Source organism: Vitis vinifera, chromosome 11 (assembly GCF_030704535.1).
Source record: "Vitis vinifera cultivar Pinot Noir 40024 chromosome 11, ASM3070453v1".
In the NCBI taxonomy this organism is placed as follows: domain Eukaryota; kingdom Viridiplantae; phylum Streptophyta; class Magnoliopsida; order Vitales; family Vitaceae; genus Vitis; species Vitis vinifera.
Window position 1 is genome coordinate 10,226,036 of NC_081815.1, and position 22,057 is coordinate 10,248,092.

At 40.5% G+C, this 22,057-nt stretch overlaps 1 protein-coding gene across 1 annotated transcript in view; it reads left to right on the top strand.

Annotated features, from left to right (window-relative positions):
• Positions 1-21,822, top strand: part of LOC100260381 (uncharacterized) — a 43,504-nt gene extending 21,682 nt beyond the window's left edge. The window contains exon 8 of the mRNA XM_002272341.5: positions 21,383-21,822. Within this exon, the coding sequence (XP_002272377.2) occupies positions 21,383-21,450 (68 nt within the window). The 3' untranslated portion in view covers positions 21,451-21,822. The remainder of the gene's footprint in view (positions 1-21,382) is intronic.
• Positions 21,823-22,057: the final 235 nt, after the last annotated feature.

The following is a 22,057-nucleotide window of genomic DNA, read 5'->3' on the forward strand; positions in this document are numbered from 1 at the left end:
GTATGGTGTGTACCGATTCATTATCAATAAAGGAGTTCAGAAATTCTTCAAAAGTCAAAAGGAGGACTTGGGGTTTGGTCTCTTTTGTTGTTCAACAAGGCTCTCCTTTGTAAGTGGTGTTGGCATTTTGCAAGTGAAGGGGATTCTTTATGGAAGAAAATCATAAAGGGAAAGTTTGGGGAGGAGAAAGGCAGGTGGAGGTCAGGAGTGGTGAGAGATTCCTTTGGTGTTGGGGTATGGAAAGAGATTGAGAAGCATTGGGAGCTTTTTAAGTCTATGATTTCCTTTGCAATGGGTAATAGGAAGAGGGTAAAGTTTTGGAAAGATAGGTGGTGTAGTGAGGAACCTTTATGTGAGATTTTTCCATCCTTGTTTGCCTTATTTGATTCCAAAGAAGCTTGGGTAATTGATCTATGGGAGCATAGAGGAGAAGGTGGCAATTGGAATTTCCGTTTTGTTAGGAACCTAAATGATTGGGAGTTGGGTGCCATGGAGCGTTTTCTTTCTTTACTTCAAGGACATTTAGTGAAAAGGGAACAAAAGGATAGAGTGGGTTGGAAGGGTGGGAACAAAGGGTTTTTCTCTGTTAAGGGGCTTTATTTTGTGTTAGAGGCTGATGGTACAACCCCTTTCCCTTTAAAAATAGTGTGGAACCCTTGGATTCCTTGAAAGGTGAGTTTCTTCACTTAGGAGGCTTGTTGGGGAAAGGTTTTGACTTTGGATTAGCTTCAAAGAAGGGGGTGGACCTTGGTCAACAGATGTGCTTTATACAAAGTGGAGTTAGAGACCATAGATCATTTCCTTCTTCATTGTGTCAAGGCGAGATTATTTTGGCAGCTGGTGTTCTCCATTTTAGGTGTTTGGTGGGTTATTTATGAGACAGTTAGGGAAACCCTCCTAAGGTGGAATGTGACTTTTATTGAAAAAAGGCGCATTAAGGCTTGGAGAGCAGCCCCTACTTGCATTTTCTGGACACTTTGGAAGGAAAGAAATAGGAGATTTTTTGATAGTGAGAAATTGTCGGATCAAAGGCTAAAAAGTTTATTCCTAAACAATTTCTCTATGTGGTTTAGGCACCATACAAGGATGAAAATATCGGTAATCACGGATATATTGGTACTTCGATTTTATGGATATATCGGAGATATATCGCGGATATTTTGGAAAAAAAAATCGATAAGCTTAAAATTGATCAAAATTTATAAAAATATAAGAAAAATTTGATAAAAATGTAATTAGAAGTATAATGATATTTTTGAGTTGTTTTATTAAATAATTTGATATATGTATAATATGATTTATCATATTTGATAATAATATCGTATGCAGCGATAAAAATATGAATTTTATAAGTGTACATTTATTATTAAATTACATCTAATATTCTGATATTTGATTGTAATATGTCTAATTTTAAAATATATATTAATATTAAAATTATGATCCATTTAATTCAATTGTATTAAAGAAGAGAAAAGAGTTGGATGAATGTGATGTTGGGCAAGAAGGGACCTGGAGTTGCTATTGAAGGTTCAACCTTGGTTACCACGGGTGGAGGCTATAGTAAAGCTACTGCGTTTCAGAGCAAATCAGATGAAAGACCACGGGTTTGGTGTGATTTTTGCAACAAACCTCGCCATACTCGTGAGAATTGTTGGAAAATCCATGAGAAACCTGCAAATTGGAAAGGAAAAACAGGTGACAAACCAAGTCAAGCCATTATTCCTACTGCTAATGAAGATAATTGTGAGAATTTTCTTCTATATAATTTACACTACAGAAATTACATTTATAGGGAAATAGGAGATTACCAACAGCCTGGTAATTCCTTAAAAAGCTCTATCAGATCCCACAATAGAGGAAACTATCTCCTATCTATAGAAAATAATCTACAACTATTTACAGCTAGCAAATCTCTAATTACAGCCTGTAATATCTTCTAATTTCATCCTACAATCATCCATAAATCCGGAATTCCACACTCCCCCTCAAGCTGGGCAATGAATATTAATCATTCCCAGCTTGGAGAGAAGTATGTCAAATTGGGTTCTAGGAACAACCTTTGTCATTATATCTGCAATCTGTTGCCGTGTAGGGATGTAGTCCACTTCTATGATCTTTTGCTCTATCTTCTCTTTGATGAAGTGACGATCAATCTCAACATGTTTGGTTCGATCGTGATGGACTGGATTTTTTGCGATGCTGATTGCTGCTTGATTGTCACACATCAACTTCATAGGTCCGTGAGGAGCGAGCTGGAGTTCTTCAAGCAGCCTTTTTAACCATATCCCTTCACAAATTCCATGGGCCATGGCACGAACTTCCGCTTCTGCACTGCTGCGTGCCACAACCGATTGCTTCTTACTCCTCCAAGTAACTAGATTGCCCCAGACATAGGTACAATAACCTGAAGTAGACCTTCTATCTGTTAAGGAACCAGCCCAGTCTGCATCTGAGAAGATCTCCACGTCACGGCTTGCCACTCTTTTGAAGAATAATCCTTTACTTGGAGTCATCTTTAAGTAGCGTAGTATCCTATATACGGCTTCTTGATGTTCTTCGGTGGGATTGTTCATAAATTGACTAACCATACTCACTGCAAAGCTGATGTCAGGTCTTGTGTGTGATAAGTAGATTAACCTTCCAACTAGTCTTTGATATCTTCCCTTGTCAACAGCAACCATATCTTCTTTTGAGCCTATCTTGTTGAATGGATCCATAGGAGTATTAGAGGGTTTGCATCCAAGCATTCCTGTTTCCTTTAACAAGTCTAGAGTATACTTTCGTTGTGATACAAAGATACCCTTGCTTGACCTTGCTACCTCCATGCCAAGAAAATACCTCAAAGTTCCTAGATCTTTAATCTCAAATTCTTTACTTAGAATTGTTTTAAGTCGGGAAATTTCCTCTTCATCATTCCCAGTAACAATTATATCATCAACATAGACTATAAGAACTGTAATCTTACCACCAGGCGATCTCTTAATGAAAAGAGTGTGATCAGATTGCCCTTGTGAAAATTCCTCTCCTTTAATCACCTTAGTAAACCTCTCAAACCAAGCTCTTGGGGATTGCTTAAGCCCATAGAGTGATTTCTGAAGTTTGCAGACTAGGTCATTGCTATTGGAGTGTTTTAGACCTGGAGGAATCTCCATGTAGACTTCTTCTTCAAGATCGCCATTGAGAAATGCATTTTTGACGTCTAGTTGATGCAAATTCCAATCAAGGTTGGCTGCCAAGGATAGCAAGACTCGGATTGTATTTAACTTTGCAACTGGTGCAAAAGTTTCTTGAAAATCAATCCCATAGGTTTGTGTAAATCCTTTGGCCACCAACCTTGCCTTGTACCGGTCTATCCTCCCATCTGCCTTGTATTTGACATTGAAGACCCACTTACAACCCACAGGGCGTTTTCCTTGTGGTAATTTCATAATCTTCCAAGTGTCATTCTTCTGCAGTGCTTGTATTTCTTCATTCACTGCCTTTCTCCACTCAGGATGCTGTAAGGCCTCTTGTATGCAGTTTGGGAGAGCAATACTCTCCAAATTTGTGATGAGAGCTCGAAGATTAGGAGATAGCTTCTCATAGGACACAAATTTTGAGATGGGATGCTGAGTACAAGATCTTACTCCCTTTCTATGGGCCACGGGCCTATTGAGATCATCCATAGAGTCAATGTCATCAGTAATAACAGGAGAATCAATATTACCTTGAATGATTCCGGTGGGATTTGATTTCGGGTCATCAGTTTGACAAGGCACAGGAGGAAGCTCAGGATGTAGGTCCACCGGTTTAGGGTTCGTCTGACGCCTTGAGTAAACTTGAAGTTCTTTGCCAATGGACTCCTTGTCTCCTTGAATCTGATGTGACTCTGATGGTGGTCCATCCGGTGCCATAGATGGTTCACTGGAAAAATTAGGTTCTGGCACCCCAAAGTCAGGCACGGGCACATCCCAAAACTGATATTCTACTTGTTGATTGATTGGATTCTCCCCCTGAATATGAGTTTTGGTGTAAAAAGGTACATTCTCAAGAAAGGTCACATCCATAGTGTTATAGGTTTTCCGAGTGGAAGGACAATAGCACTTATACCCCTTTTGATAAGAGGAATAACCGATAAAGATACACTTGACAGACTTGGGATCATGTTTACTTCGCTGATGAGGAGGGAGATGAACATATGCAGAACATCCAAAGACCTTGAGAGGTATATCAGTTATAATCCGATTTAGAGGAAAGTTTTTGGAAAGGGTTTGGCATGGAGTATCAAATTTCAAGACTCTAGAAGGCATCCTATTTATTAGGTATGTAGCATTTAAAACAGCCTCTCCCCAGAATTGTTTTGGGACATGAGTGGTAAACCTAATAGATCGGGCTACCTCTAGAAGGTGTCGATTTTTTCTCTCGGCTATCCCATTCTGTTGTGGGGTATCAATGCAGGAACTTTGGTGAATAATCCCATTTTCTAGAAGATAATTTCCGAGTATAACATTGAAGTACTCCCTGGCATTGTCTGTTCTAAACACTTGGATCTTAGCTTGAAATTGTGTTTGAATCATGGAATGAAAGAATTTGAAGATAGAACCTACCTCTGATTTTTCCTTCATGAGAAATACCCACGTAACTCGAGTATGGTCATCAACAAAGCTAACAAACCATCTAGCCCCAGAGATATTGTGAACACGAGAGGGTCCCCAAATGTCGCTATGAATAATGGAAAAAGGTTTTGATGGTTTGTAATTTTGGGATGGATAAGAGTTACGACAATGCTTAGAAAATTGGCAAATCTCACATTGGAAAAGTTTGGGATTTTTGTTTTTAAATAGTGCTGGAAACATCTTTGATAAGTACATAAAATTTGGGTGTCCTAGGCGATAATGCAGTAACATGATGGTACTTTCTTTATTTGAATCTAAAGACAGGTTTAACCTAGGATCAGAGAAAGATACATGATGTGCTTGAGAGTCTTGTTTTCCAGCTGCCCTAAACCAGTAGAGTCCTTTGCTTTCCTTAGCATTGCCAATCATCATCCCCGAAGCCAAATCCTGAAACAAACAATGAGAGGAAGAGAATTTAGCCACACAATTTAGGTCTCGGGTAAGCTTGCTGATTGATAGTAAATTGCATGAGAGCTTGGGAACCAAAAGAACTTGATTAAGAGTTAGGGTCTCGGAAATAATCACTCTTCCAATACCAGTCACGGTGGAAAGAGAGCCATCAGCAATTCTTACTTTGTAATTCTCATGGCAGGGGCTACAATCATGGAGTACTGATATATCACCTGTCATGTGGTCGGAGGCACCCGAATCGATGATCCAACCTGATGAATCTTCAGTTTTTGTGTGTAAAGCAATTAGGAAGTTACCTCTCTGAGCAGCGGATCCGGTTGAGATAACGGGGTTAGTGGATGATCTTTGGCTAAACATCTTTTGCAGCCAATCCACTTGTTCTTTGCTAAAGAGAGTAGAATCATTGGTACTTCTTTCTTTCCCTTCAGGATCTGCCACAAATGCTCGTGACTCCTTCTCCTTGTTTGACTTCCAGTCAGTGGGCTTCTCGTGTATTTTCCAACATGTTTCTTTGGTGTGACCTGGTCTGCGGCAATGATCACACCATGGTCTTCCTTTCTTCTGCCTTGCATCATAGCCTCGGGAAACAAGGGCAGTTCCTTCTTGAATGTTTGTGGAGCCTTGGGAGATGAGTGCTGATCCTTCCTGAACATTGGAGAATGGCCTTGTTCCCATCATCAGCTTCTTCCTGCTTTCTTCTCTTCTAACCTCTGAGAAAGCTTCTCGAATAGTAGGGAGAGGCTTGGTTCCAAGGATTCTCCCTCTTACTTCATCTAGGGATTTGTCTAATCCCAATAGGAACTTAAAGACCCTTTCTTTTTCAATAATCCTTTTGTATCGACTAGCATCTCCTGGGCACTCCCAATCCATAGTCTCAAACACATCTAATTGTTGCCAAAAACGACTAAGAGTGTTATAGTAGTGAGTCACAGTCATCTCACCTTGCCTTAGATCATGTAGGGCTCCCTTGATGTCAAATAGATCAGCAGTATTGTCACTATCAGAGTATGTTTCCTTTGCTGCCATCCAGATTTCATGTGCAGTATCATAAAACAAAAAGTTTTGACCTATTTCTGTGTCCATTGCATTGATCAGCCAAGACATAACCAGATTGTTTTCGGTGTTCCAAACCTTGAATCTTTTATCATCCTTCTTAGGCGGTTCAGTAGTGCTGAAAAGGTATTCATCCTTACCTCTACCTGTGATAAACATCAGAATTGCCTTCGCCCATTGATGGTAATTGTGGCCAGTTAACTTGTGCCGAGTGATGAGGAATGATGAACCTTCTGCACCACCATTGCTCACGAGTTCCTGGCCAAACATGGTTCCCGTAATGCTGCTACTGGTTTCCGAGGCCATAGGGAAAAGTAATACCTATGAGAGACTAGGCTCAAACACAAAAAACTTAAAGAAGTAATGAGTTGGGATGAAGAAGAAGATTGGTTTGCACCCAGAAAAATTGGTTCTGGATTAAAACCGAGAAAAAAGTGATAGGTCCAGGCGGAATTGCTCTGATACCATGAAGATAATTGTGAGAATTTTCTTCTATATAATTTACACTGCAGAAATTACATTTATAGGGAAATAGGAGATTACCAACAGCCTGGTAATTCCTTAAAAAGCTCTATCAGATCCCACAATAGAGGAAACTATCTCCTATCTATAGAAAATAATCTACAACTATTTACAGCTAGCAAATCTCTAATTACAGCCTGTAATATCTTCTAATTTCATCCTACAATCATCCATAAATCCGGAATTCCACAGCTAATGAGGATGAGACCAGCCCCTTCACCACTGAGCAAATGGAGCATCTTCTTGCACTGTTGAAATCCAACTTAACATCCGGTACTATAAAATAAATTATGATATATGTATAATTTTTTAATATTTGATTAATTATTAATGATATTAAAAACATTATAAAGAAAATTATATAATTTTTATATTTTTGGTAATCAATTAAAAGAAAATTTTGCATTTAATTATAAAATAATTATAATTAATTTGCTCTTTAAAATATTCTTTTAATATTTTCTTTATATAATGAGTTTAAGTATATATATGTTTAGTGCATAATATATAACAAAGGTGAGTGTGCCCGGATGGTAAGTGGGTTGAACCTCAAACCTTTTGGTTTGGGGTTCAAATCCCCTCAACAACAAAAGGATTTTTCAGGCACTATAGCGCATTGACTTCATTGTAGCGCGTTTGACCGCCGTTGACCATGTGATATATCGGGAAAAATCGGCGATTTATCGCCAAAATCGCCGATATATCACGAGATATCGCCGATTTTTGGAGATTTCTCCTGATATTTCGCCGGACCGATATTTCTCCATGAAATATCGTATTGATACCCTCTGATACACGATATATTGGCGATATGTTGCCGACATATCGTGATATTTTCCTCCTTGGGTGTATATAGGTGGGGGATATACGAATTTGATTGATTTCATAGAGTGGTTGGGCATTGGGTGAGGGAGGGAGTATTTTTTTGTACCCTCCTACTTTTTGCTTGTATTACTTGGATACTCTTGTGCTCTTTTTGCGTTTTTTTAAATACAATTTCTTACTTATAAAAAAAAAAAATTAAATTTGAGACATGAATTATATAGAGTAAGGTTAAGTGGGTGAGATGTGTATAAATCCTTGGCCAACAACCAAGGAGAATGATCCATCAGTTGTTTGATTTTTTGTTTTCCTGAATGTAGTAGGTAATTGGAAAAAAAATTTAGACTTACTAGTCATATGGTTTGAAGCACCTGAATCAATGATCCAAGTGTTGGAGTTATTTTGAAGGGGATTGAAGCCTTTGTACTAGATTGAGCCATGGGACCTCTTTTTTTTAGAGAGGGGTTATTTTGTACAAGAACCGTTTTTTTTTGATAGGTAAAAGATAGAATATATTAAAAAGTGCAAATGGCGCTGCCACGTACACAACGAAGTATAGAACCCATGCCAGAAGGCTAGCAAGAGAGGGAGAGAAGAAGAAAATACTAATCATTGCAAACCATAAAAACCTAAAAAACAATTGGACTTTCCTTTACAGGAAAGAACAGCATTGAACACACACCCGTGAGGTCCACCATCCTCCCATCTTGTAGCATCAATCTAAGTGACTCAGACTGGAAGCCGGAGACCCCAAGGAAGGTCCTGCCCTTGCAAAATGCTCCACTTTGAGAAAGGGACAACTAGATGGAGGAGGAGGAGAGAGGGAGGAGAACCTGCCTATCAAACCAGTCGCTTCTGCCACAAAAACCTCGTCGATTCCCAACTCCCACTCCTTCAAACCTAGTGACTTCTCTTGAACAAGGGGATTTGCCTGTGTCTCCATGGGAATACCAGAAGTCCTAGTGATGAAGGGGCTTAATACCCCCTCCTGGCACAACACATGCCCACTCCTAATGGGTTGCTTCACCAATAGAGACGGCCCAAAAGTAGAAGGCCCAGCTTGGCTTTCAACTGAGGCCTTAGAAGAGATGACTAAGGCCCAGCCCAAAGAGGAGCCCAAGCTCCCTTCATTCCCCATGTTGTCTTTAAAAGGCCTCAGGCCTGCCTCCACAGAAGGCCTAAAAATCTCTCTGTTGACCAAATTTGAACAACTCCCCCTTGAATTGACCTGTATAGATGGCGATAACATGTGAATTTGTGAAAGAAATCTGAAAAAATGATTCATTCCTTAGGGAAGATGTACGTGACCATATAGATTAGAATGGTTGCCTTATAAAACTCTAAACTAGGAAAATATCCTAAAATCCTTTACATAGAAGATACAATCAATGGTAATAACACAGCCAGAAATGTACAGCCTGTTTACTGAAAATAATTGACTATTCTAACAAAAAAAAAGTAACAAAAGCTTATGAGATTCTGGAAATCAGATATAAATATATGGAGTTGGAGAGTGCCAAGTCCTTTGAAAGAAGACCTGCAAAGTGAGAATATCTCAAGCTTATCTAATGAGAATTGAGGTATTCTCTGTATCCTGCCTAATACATTGGCTCACACTCTATTACTTCACTTTTTAATTCCAAAATTTCATGGTTTTGTCATCAAATATTTGAGCCAGTTAGAGTAAGTCTGCCCATTTTCCAGATTTCTGCTCTGGATTGGGCGGTCAGCAAACAGTGATGTTATTAGGGAAATTATCCTTAACCTGCTGTTTAGCCCTTCTTTTTTTTTTTTTTTTTAATAACAGTAGACAATTAATTTTAACTTGGAATTAAGATATGACCCAAAATGAATTTGCAAATATTGACAAAATAATTCTCTTAAAATGCTAGAATGGACATGAATTTAAACATATCAATTTCATGCTAACAAAATGCATTTTCATTTGTCCTAACTTCATTTAACTGCTGCTATCCTTACTTTTATTGAAGAGGATGAAGCGGGCTTCAGAATGATTTAAGTTGTGTTACAAATTTTAAGCTTTTTTCAGCCTTACTTTGTGCTCATGGCTTTAGCCCCACCAAGGGTGGAATCAACTGAGTTGATTGTTGACTTGGTGGATGTATCAACTGAGTTCACAGGATTAGAATTTTACTGTTGATCATTCCTTCATGTCTTTAGCATATGAAACTTTTCTGAATTCCTCCAAAATTAAATAATTAAAAATTATTGATGTACTAGTCATATATGCTTAAATTTTAAGAAGGATTTACATTAATTTTCTTTGAATGAGGTTTTAGGAGATTCATGCATTTGATGATTGACACACCTCTTAGTTATATCATTGAATATGAGAGAAAAGACTTTCCTATCAAAAAATGAGAAAGAAGACTTGATAACGATAACAATCATTAAGGGAGAGGCTTGTATTGTTATGATTATCTTCATATTGACACATCTGGATGTAATGACTGCCGCATAGATATGTAAGTGTTTAAATATTAGAGATAAGATTGATAACAATGATGATCATTCAAGGGAGAGGATATGCCATGATTGTCATGATTGATAACAATAATAATCATTGCCATGATTATCTTCTTACTGCATCATCTTCTGGATGTGGGAATGCTGCATTGATTTGTGAGTAGGAACTGTCTTTCCATGAAGGAGATATCTTTGAGGAGGGGTGATTGTTCTCCTGACTTGCTCCTATCATTTTTGTTATTGGGGCTTACCTTTTTCATGAGGGATTCTCTTCTGTTTTACTTCTCTCTAGGAAAGAGAGATATTTTCTTCTGTACTAAAGATCACCTCCTAACTCTGGCATATTCCCCTCTAAAATGGCTGACATCTTTGTAGATATTATAGGTGTTTTTTAGCTTGTTTAGCTTTGTGTTGGCATCTAGATGTACTCTAGGCTTCTTATTAAGTGGTGGAACTTTAGCTTATAAAAGCATTATTGGATGTCTACCCAAAAAGTAGGTCTCAAGTGGCTCTCATTTTTTTGATAGGTAAATTAAGAGAATATATTAAAAGCGCTTGGAAAATGGTGCATCAAAGTACCATGAAGTATACAATTATGGCCAAAAGGCAAGCAAGAGAGAGAAGGGAAAAGCAAATACCAACCATCCAAACAAAAACCAACCCCTTAGACCCCTAGAAAGCTAGATTGTCCCTGGTGGGTACTCCCAAACCAGAGAACACCCCGAACTCGAACCAACCTTAAGACCTGGAAAGAGCACAAGTTGCCCCCTGAGCAAGTTTGCAAACACAAATCTCTTAACCAAACTGAGATTGAAAAGCAACCTCACGTAATGAGCGCTGAATCCCCACTGCTCCTCCCCCTTCCCCTGACTATCAGAGGAGAACTATTGTAATTAGCTGAGCATTCTAGTGGTAAGATTTCCCTCTTGGAGTGGGATGACAAGAAAGGTTCTCTCTTTCCTCCTGAGGCCTTAACACCACACCCTTTTCTTGTCTCCATTCTCCTCAGAAGTGAGCCAATCTTCTTTTTAAAACCCGTAATTGGCATCCCCATAAAGCTACTAAAATTGGCAAACTTATTGAACAGGCCGTCAATAAATAGGCTCTTCCCCCATCGAATCGCAACTTAACTCCATGGCCTCAGGGGGCTCCATCTCCTTAGCCTTGATCATTATCTCCTTACGCGGAGGATCCTTTACATCATTCCTTGGACTGCCATCTTGAAGCATCATCCTTAGCGATTGAAATCTAGATCCCAAAAGCTTAAAGGAAGGCCCCGCCTTTGATTGATTCGTTGGCCCACTGTTGAGAATGGGCGACCCAATTGAAGAAAAAGGGGGAGATGATAGCTTACCTTTGAAACTTATTGCTTTGACCAAAAAGGCATCATCAACTCTCGAAACCAACTTCGTTAGCCAACATGTGTCCTTTAGAAAGGGTTTGGTGAAGGTTGCTGTGGAGTTGACAAAATCTCCATCGATAGTGGAACTCTAAAGATCCTCTTGGGCTTTCTTACCCATAGCTCCTGTTGAGAGAGAGAGAAAGGAGAAAAACCTTAATTCTCATTCATGTAAAAATGTGCACTTACAATTGAGAGATATATATATATATATAGAAGGCTAGGAGTCCTAACTACCATACATGTGACCTATATTAACAAGGAAAGATAATATACTATAAATACATTATATTCAACACTCCCCTTCAAGCTGGAGCATATACGTCATATGCACCAAGCTTGTTACAAATATATTTAATCCTAGGACTTCTGAGAGATTTAGTGAAGATGTCTGCTAGTTGATCATTTGAATTAACAAAACTTGTAGCAACACATCCTGATGCGATCTTCTCTCTAATGAAATGATAGTCAACTTCAATATGCTTGGTCCTTTCATGAAAGACTGGATTGGATGCAATATGTAATGCGGCTGGTTATCACAGATGAGTTTCATCTGTTTATCCTTTCCAAATCTCAACTCCCGAAGAAGATGTCTCAACCATATGAGTTCACATGTTGCCAAAGCCATAGCTCAATACTCGGCTTCAGCGCTAGATCTGGCCACTACATCTTGTTTCTTACTCTTCCAAGATATTAGATTACCTCCAATAAAAACACAGTACCCTGAAGTGGAACGTCTATCTGTGGGTGAGCCAGCCCAATCTGCATCCGTGTAACCAACAACTTGAGTATGACCTCTGTTCTCGTACAATACACCTTGGCCTGGTGTACTTTTGATATATCGAAGAATGCGGATTACGGCATCCCAATGGCTATCACATGGTGACTGTAGGAATTGACTAACAACACTCACAGGAAAAGAAATGTCTGGACGAGTAATGGTGAGATAGTTCAATTTACCTACGAGTCGTCGATATCTCCCAGGGTCTCCTAAAGGCTCCCCCTGTCCTGGTACAAGTTTGACATTCGGATCCATAGGTGTGTCTACCGATTTACAGTCTAACATACCGGTTTCTTCTAGGATGTCTAAAGCATACTTCCTTTGGGAAAGGACCACACCAGAACTGGATTGAGCTATCTCAATTCCCAAGAAATACTTGAGTTTTCCCAAGTCTTTGGTCTGAAAGTGGGTAAAAAGATGTTGCTTTAGTTTCTGAATACCATCCTGATCACTGCCTGTAATGATGATGTCGTCCACATAAACAACCAGATAAATACACTGCCCCAAGGAGTTATGATGATAAAAAACTGAATGGTCTGCTGTACTGCGAAGCATGCCAAACTCTTGAACAACAGAACTAAAACGGCTAAACCATGCTCGAGGAGATTGTTTCAAGCCATATAGAGAACGGCGTAACCCCTGGAGAGGTGTCGGAAGTGGTCGGAAAGTGAGCACTCGCCGGCGCGTGGGTGACAGTCCGGAGGAGAAGAGCGGTGCGTGGGGGCGCGTGAGATGCCGGTTTCCGGTGGGGTTTCCACTGGCGTGTAGATCAGCCTCCAGCGTTTCGGAATATGTGGTCATTTCCCGGAAAATAGGTCGTCGGAAAATTTCGCCGGAAAAGGTTGCCGGCGTGGTGGAGATCCGACGGCGATGAGGTTGTCCGGAGTGGTTCGGGAAGAGAATGAGGGGACCGGAGTGAAACACGGTCACTGGACGGTTTGCCGGAATTGATTACACGACTAAACCGAAAAAAAGATTAGGTTTTTTCCTTTGGCTCTGATACCATGTTGAGAGAGAGAGAAAGGAGAAAAACCTTAATTCTCATTCATGTAAAAATGTGCACTTACAATTGAGAGATATATATATATATATACAAGGCTAGGAGTCCTAACTACCATACATGTGACCTATATTGACAAGGAAAGATAATATACTATAAATACATTATATTCAACAGCTCCATTGTTGGGTTTTGAAAAAGACCTTTGGGCTGATCGTCTGAAGGGTAAGAGACCATTGAACTGAAACTCAAAAGGCATGTCCTAGTCCTAACTAGCTCATCATGGCTCCCTCCAAATGAGCTTAAATTTTCTTCTATAGGCTGGCCTAATAAGGACTTGCAAGAGCTCCCTTCATCCACATCTGTCTTTAGGAGACTTGAGGCTCAGTGGCCCACAAGGAGACCTAAAATGCTCAATGACTATATTATTGTCTATTCTAGAAAAAGCTGCCAACATTGTTGCGTGCACTATGAAACTTGGCTTTGGATCCAATGCCTGTAAGTCTTCATTAACGTGTTTCTCTTCGTCCCATTCCACTCTCCCTACTGTGCTTTCACTTCCCGCCCTTTCATCCTTGACCTCTGGATTTCTGTAACTCCCCTTAAAGACCACTCTCGTCAACCATGGTGGAACTTCCGACCATAGTTGGACAGCAAAGACAACTTCCTTATCCACAACAAGCAACTAGCAAAACGCCTTGCTCCCATTAGATTTGACAAGGATTCTAGCTCATTTCAGGTGACATCTTTTCGTTGTCTCCTCATCCACTACCACAAAACCTCCTCAGGCATCACCAGGCCTCTTAACAAATCTCTTTTCCCCACAAATGCACTGGTGATCCTAACACCCTCACCCAAACTTCACTGATGCAAATGGCTTCTCTGAAGAAGCCAACATCTGGCCTCCACCAATCCAACTGCAATTTTCTCCTCTCAAACAGACTGGGCCCTAAATGCCAAACCCTTTCAGCTCGAGAAATAGTTTCAAACTCAAATAAAATGGGAGGGCCTCCTAACAAAGACAATTGTAAATCACCTTTCAATCCCCAAGAATGCATAGCCCAAGATTTTTGTGAGTCCATCACTCGCATTTGGTCTTAAGAAACATCCCACCTCCCCACCAAACACTTCTTGAGGAACACCGAATTGCTCATAACCTTTTCTATCTTGCTCTCAATCCAAACTGCCTCGCCCACCTCCCTCTTGCCTTTGTTCAACACCTCTACAAAGGAATCATGATCTAAAGGGGCTCTCCCTTTTCCTCCAATTCCCGGATAAACTCCTTAGAAGCCTCTAAAAGCCTAGGCTCAGGGACAGCTCCGATGCTCCTCAGTTTGGTGGCAAGGATCTTCCAACCCCTTAGAAATACCTTATCCTCTGGGAAAACCAAGGAGAAGCTTTTCTCCTCTATAGACAAAGCTGAACAAAGCAGGAATCTTCCAGCTTTGGTGCTGTGCAGCTCCAGCTTGTAGCCCCTTCCACCTTCATTCCACACCCTTCTGAAGAACACCCTAAACTTTCCTTTGTAGCAAGCTTCCAGCCCCACTAGCAACCAAGCAAGACCCCTCTCCCCAAATCTGATCCAAGAGGAAAATCCCTGACCCCTCTCCACGATCTTCTCGACTGCTTTACCTTGTACTGACTCCTTTGAAATTTTAAAGGATTTCGATTCCACTCCAAACTAGCATTTTCCTCCATGAGAATCCAAACCAGCATTTTCCTCCATATCATCCTGCATCTCAAAACATGGTTATGCAAGTATATGATTTCAGGCTTCTCCTGGCCTTTCCCCCTTTCTCTGGCCAGCTGGGTCTACCTGTGCTTTGAGCACTTTTTAGGCTTTTACTCAGCTTATTTCCCTGGCAAGGCCCACCAGGCCTTATTGAAGAATTTCTGAACTCCTTTATTGATTAAATTATCGGTACACACCATACACATATATATACACAAATGACTGAATAAGAAAGAATCAATCTAGCTTAATTCTCTCCTAAAATTAGGAAACTAAATCATAAGGAAATATCCTAAATGATCTCTCCTTTTTTATTCCTAAATTAAAGTCCTAACTTTGGCATTATTTCAACACTCCCCCTCAAGCTGGAGAATATATATCATATAATCCCAGCTTGCAAGTTAAGTCTTCGAAGTTAGGCCTAGGTAAAGCTTTGGTGAGGATGTCTGCGGTTTGGTGCTTGGTAGGAACATAGTTCAATTTGACCGTCTCACTAGTCACCTTCTCTGTGATAAAGTGTCTGTCAATCTCAACATGCTTGGTCCTGTCATGATGCACGGGGTTCTTTGCTATGCTTATAGCTGCCTGATTATCACACATCATCAGAATTGGAGATGAACTCGTTTGTCCCAGTTCACTAAGAACCCTTTTTATCCAAATCCCTTCACAGATTCCCTGTGCAAGAGCTCTGTACTTAGCTTCTGCACTACTTCTGGCTACAACTGATTGCTTCTTACTCCTCCAGGTAACAAGATTTCCCCAGACAAAAGAACAATATCCGGAAGTGGACCGCCTGTCAATGATGTTTCCTGCCCAATCCGCATCTGAGTATACTTCAGTGTCACGGTTCTCTGTCTTTCTGAAGAATAGGCCTTTCCCTGGTGTCATTTTTAAATATCTAAGAATCCTGTAGACTGCTTCCATGTGTTCCTCAGTGGGGCTGTGCATGAATTGACTTACAGCACTCACTGCAAAGCCAATATCTGGCCGAGTGTGTGAGAGATAAATCAAGCGCCCGACAAGCCGCTGATATCTCCCCCTGTCTACAGGTGTACTTTCTTTCTCGATACCAAGTTTCTTCTGACTATCCATAGGAGTATCAATTGGTTTGCATCCAAGCATACCGGTCTCCTTAAGAAGATCGAGTATGTATTTTCTTTGAGAGACTACGATTCCCTTCCTTGATCTAGCCACTTCCATACCAAGGAAATATTTCAAATTTCCAAGGTCTTTAACTTCAAACTCTTCTGACAAATATTTCTTCAACTTCTGTAACTCCCCCATATCATTCCCAGATATAATAATATCATCGACATAGACTATCAATATGGCCAATTTCCCGGCATGAGACTTCTTGACAAATAGAGTATGATCAGCCTGACCTTGTTTGTAGCCCAGCTTCAGGACTGCTTTTGTGAATCTATCAAACCAGGCTCGAGGAGATTGTTTAAGGCCGTACAAGGATTTTTGGAGTTTGCAAACCTGATTCTTTGCCATACTTTCTTCGAAACCAGGTGGTATTTCCATGTAGACTTCCTCTTCCAGGTCCCCATTTAGAAACGCATTTTTTATGTCCAGTTGTTGCAAGCACCAATCTTGATTGACAGCCAATGAGAGAAGGATCCTGATAGTGTTCAGTTTTGCAACAGGAGCAAAAGTTTCCTGATAGTCTATCCCATAGGATTGTGTAAACCCTCTAGCTACCAAACGAGCCTTGAATCTTTCGACTGATCCATCTGCTTTGTATTTTATGGTGAAAATCCACTTGCACCCCACAGGCCTCTTCCCAACCGGCAAATCTGTGATAGTCCACGTCCCATTCTTCTCAAGTGCATCAATCTCATCTTGTACTGCCTTCTTCCATTCTGAAATTTTTAATGCCTCTTGTATTGTGTTGGGAACCTGAGTATCATCAAGAGAAGTAGCAAATGCTCTGTAAGATGGTGATAACCCTTCATACGTAACATAATTCCCAATTGGATGATCTGTACATCTCCTAACACCCTTCCTCAATGCAATTGGCAAAGTAGAATCATCAATGCTGGGAATTAACACCTCTCCATCCCTATCCTCACCTATGTTCTCTTCAGGAAGACTTGAATTGGAGTCAATATATTGGCCACATGTTGACTGTGATCCGTGCTCTAATTCCTGTCTTTTCCTCCTCCTGATGTAAACTTGTAAGTTCTCATTAGCAAGTTGTGTGGCTATAGGTTGAATAGGCATGGGAGACTGGATGGTCACGGGAGAAGGAACATTTGTGTGCTGGGGTGGCTGAACTGATGGCGGCATGGGTGTGGACAACTCAGTGGGCGCGAATTGGGAAGGATTTGGTGACTCTGAGTGAAAAGAAGGTACACCCTCAAGAAAAGACTCCCAAACTTGATGTTCATTCATGCTCTCCCCCTGAACATGAGATTTGGGATAGAAGAAGACATGTTCAAAGAAAGAGACGTCCATGGTGGTGTAAAATCTTTTGTTGGTTGGAGAATAGCATTTGTACCCTTTTTTGGTTGGAGAATACCCTAGAAAAATGCACTTATTTGCTCGAGGAGCAAATTTGCTACGATTTTGAGGATACACATGAACGAATGCTGTGCAACCAAATACTTTGAGTGGTAAATCAGAAGAGGCGGCATGGGTGTGAGGAAACTGTTTTAAGAAAAGTTGACGTGGGGATTGAAAGGTAAGCACTCTGGATGGCATACGGTTAATCAAATAGGTAGCTGTGAGAATAGCTTCCCCCCAGAAATAGTTTGGAACATTAGAGGAAAACATAAGGCACCGGGCAACCTCCAAGAGATGTCTATTCTTGCGTTCAGCCACCCCATTTTGTTGTGGGGTGTCAACGCAAGAACTTATGTGGATAATGCCATGATTTTGAAGATAAGTACTGAGACTACTAGTAAAGTATTCCTTTGCATTATCTGACTTGAGGACTTGTATTTTGGAATTAAATTGATTTTGAACCATAAGATTGAAGGTTTGAAAAATGTGCCCGACCTCTGACTTTTCTTTCATAAGGAAAACCCATGTTACCCGAGTATGATCATCAACGAATGTCACAAACCATCGAGTGCCAGAAATATTTTTTATCCGGGAGGGACCCCACACATCACTATGTACTAGAGAGAAAACAGTTGAAGGTTTGTATGGGATTTGAGGATATACTGTTCGAGTATGCTTTGCAAATTGACAAATTTCACAGTGATAAGATGTTGGATTTTTATTGATAAATAATTTGGGAAACAATTTCGCAAGGTAAACAAAGCTAGGATGACCAAGGCGATAGTGTAACATTATAATCTCACTATCTTTATTGACCTTAGAATTTGACACAGAATTGAAAGACTCTGACATACTCTGAGACTGTACGCAACTTGCTTGAGAGACTTGGTTTGAGAATTGGCCACATGAAAGGAGGTAGAGCCCGGAACACAGTTCAGCACTGCCAATCATCTTCCCCGATTTCAAGTCCTGAAAAACACACAAGTTTGGATAGAATTTAGTAACACATTGGAGATCACGAGCCAATTTGCTAATGGACAAAAGATTACAATCCAAGTTTGGAACATGGAGGACAGAGTCAAGATATAAGTCTTTAGTAAGTTTTATAGAACCTGTCCCGGCAATTTTTGACTTTGAACCATCAGCAATATGGACGGATGAATGACCATTACTTGGCTTGTAATTTTGAAGAATGGCAGCATCTCCTGTCATGTGATCAGAAGCACCTGTGTCTACTATCCACGGCCTCATTCCTCCTCGATTAGTAGTGAAGGCTACACCGGTAGTACTGCCACTGCCAACTTGGCTTAATAATTTCTGTAGCATCTCCATTTGCTCTTTGTTGAATGGACTCGGCTCGGGAACAGATGTGCTCTCAGAGTTGGCAGCCACGTGTGCTCTGCCATCTCTGTCAACCCGTGGCTTTGGTTTCCAATCAGCCGGTTTGCCATGAAGCTTCCAGCAAGTCTCCTTATAATGGCCTGGTTTCTTACAATAATCACACCAAGGCCTATCCCGTTTCTGACGATCTCCACCACTACTATTAAATGACCGAGCAGCAAGGGCAGAGGCATCCAATGTTGGGGCAGGTTGCTCTTTTGATCCCATCATCACTTTCTTTCTACTTTCTTCACGCCTAACCTCTGAAAAAACCTCCCTGAGACTTGGCAGGGGTTTAATGCCCATGATTCGGCCTCTAACATCATCCAATTCCCTGTTTAGTCCTAGGAAGAACTTGAACAGTCTCTTTTGTTCCACAATTTGCCTGTATGTTGCTGCATCATCCGAACATTTCCATGAGTGAGTCTCAAATAAGTCAAGTTGCTGCCAATACCTTGTGAGTGTGTTGTAATACTGAGTAACTGACTGCTCTCCTTGGCGGAAGTCATGTAGAGCTGATTCAACCTGAAACAGTTCTGAAGTATTTTCAGAACTTGAGTAAGTTTCTTTGGCTGCATCCCATATGTCCTTTGCAGTCCCAAACAGCAAGAAATTTTCGCCTATGTCATTGTTCATGGAATTGATAAGCCATGACATGATCATGCTGTTTTCAATCTTCCACTTCCTGAAACCCGGTTCTGTAGTTCCTGGCATGACTGCTTCTCCAGTGAGGTACTCATCCTTTCCTTTACCGCAAATGAACAGCAACACAGATTGTGACCACTGTAAATAGTTATGGCCATTTAATTTGTGTCCTGTGATGAGAATAGGAGAGGAATCATTGCCACCAAGGTTTGGAATTTCAGATCTGCCCCCTGATTCTGGTGACGTGACGCTGGATACTTGTGATGATGCCATTCCGTATTTTGTCATGGACCGGAAAGGTAGAAGAACACTTCCCAAGGCACGTGCAGGGACTGGAGTTGAGAGAAAATAGCCGGAGGACGCCGGAAAATCTGATCAGAGGGCCCGCGGAAGCAAAAGAACCCCAAAAGAGGCACGTGCAGGGCTTGGATTGCACAAACAGGTAGGAAGGGTGGCTGGTCGGCGTCAGGCGAGCCTGGAGGAGGAAGCGCGTCGCCGGAAAGTGGCTCACGCGCCCTCACGCGCCGGCGCGTGAGATGCAGTCGCCGGACGGAAAAACGCGCGTGGGCGGCGCGTGGATGGGTTTCTGGTTCCGGTGCTTTGGGACAAATTGAAGATCTCCTCCAGGCGCTCCTTGCGGTGTAGAAAAAACCGTCGCCGGAAAGTTCGCCGGAAAAGTTCGCCGGAAAATTTTGCCGGCGGTGAGTGTTTTCTGACGACGATTCGACTGATCGGAAAGCGTTTTCTCCCTTGGCTCTGAGAACAGGGACTGATGACCGGAATGAGAGAGAGAGATGATCGGATTGAGATATGGCCAGAGAGATTTGGCCGGAATGAGTGATGGCCTGAATAAGAGGTGGCCAGAAGGGATTAGGGTTTCAGAAAACTGGCTCTGATACCATGAAGAATTTCTGAACTCCTTTATTGATTAAATTATCGGTACACACCATACACATATATATACACAAATGACTGAATAAGAAAGAATCAATCTAGCTTAATTCTCTCCTAAAATTAGGAAACTAAATCATAAGGAAATATCCTAAATGATCTCTCCTTTTTTATTCCTAAATTAAAGTCCTAACTTTGGCATTATTTCAACACTTATGAATGCCTTTTGTGTTCCCATCTGAGTTGTTTAGTACCTAGGAGGACTCGTGGGACCAGCACAACCAGCCAAGGCAAGAGAGCTAAAGAATCCCTGAAAATAGAACAGATAGTTTTTCATAGAAGCTAATATTTCAGAGCAAACTCTTAAATGTCAATGTGGGAGGTAAAGTTTGCTGGGTTTGAATTTTGGTGAGACTACTAACCTTCAAAATTATCAAGTCCAGACCCAATGATGGATGTAGATTATGGTTTTTGTTTTGTGAAGACAAAACAAGTGTTTATGAATGAATCATAAGAGTTATCTGTTTGTAGTCTGTAAAAGTGAAAAGTTGATATTGAATTAATATTTAATAGTAGGTTGGTGGCTTTACTGAGGTAAAAACTAGCCTTTGATCTTAGGTTGGAGGTGTTTTTGAGTTCCTAATATCAGTTGGTGGTTGTCTTGATACTCCAGATGGAATACTTGAAATTTTTTCCCTCGTTGAGGTTACAGGTCACTAGATTGGATATTTATTTATTTTTGATAGACTACTATTTTTTTTCCTTTCTGGATCACTAGGTCGCCTAGCCTATTCTTTGATTTTGTATACCTTTTAATGGATGAATTCTACCTATTTCCACACCTTGATTGTTCATATCTTCACTTGAGGTTATTGTTGATGTCGATAAGCTACACCTTGAAAAGTTATAGATTTTTATTTTGTAGTTGCTTTTTGTTTGTTTCTATTGTAAATGTAGCTTTGAAACTTTTGTCCAAATATGATAAATTTGTGTGGGTGAATGTAGTATTCATTTTGAATCAAGATAAGAAGCTAAAAAGATGGTTAGACTAAGTTGATGCAGTCCTTAAAAGTGCTTGTGAAACTCTCTGCAGGCAAGTTCCAGACTGAAGTGGGCAAAGCTTGGGCCTCAGAAATCGCATCAAGAAGGAAAGAACGCTAGTTCATCCTGGAAACCTGTTGTTGCATCTTTTAGTTGTTGTCACACTACCAGTTCTTGTTCTTGAAGAGCCAATTCATGGCATGAAGGTTCGCTGATCAAATGCTTAGGTTTTAAGGCAATCTTAGTATTTTAGTTCTAATGCCAACTGCCGTCGCCCAGCAAACAAGCTAGAAATTATTTGATGAGAGGCTGAATTTTAATGCAAACTAAAAGTCTTGCCATTTTTAAGGATGTGAGGCAGAAGTTACTTTTGAAGCTCATTCGTATGAGAAAGCCTCGTTCCTTTTTGTTATTTGGGACTGAAAGAAACGAAAAGAAAAGAAAAGAAAAGGCCTTCCCTCTGAAAAGAGGACCACTTTATTTTCCCTAAAATTTAATCAGTTATTATTTATACTTTTTAATTGATTTATTAGAAACTTAATATAAAATAAAAATCTTTTCGCTTGATGAAATTTTGAAGCAATTTTAAATTATATTGCTTTGAAAAATTCTAGGTGAAAAGCAAGATTCCACCCTCATATCAACTCAACACTAACAGCAGTCCAACAAGAAGAGCAATATAATCCAAAGACATTCACAACAAGATATCAGTGACAAACGGCTTGGT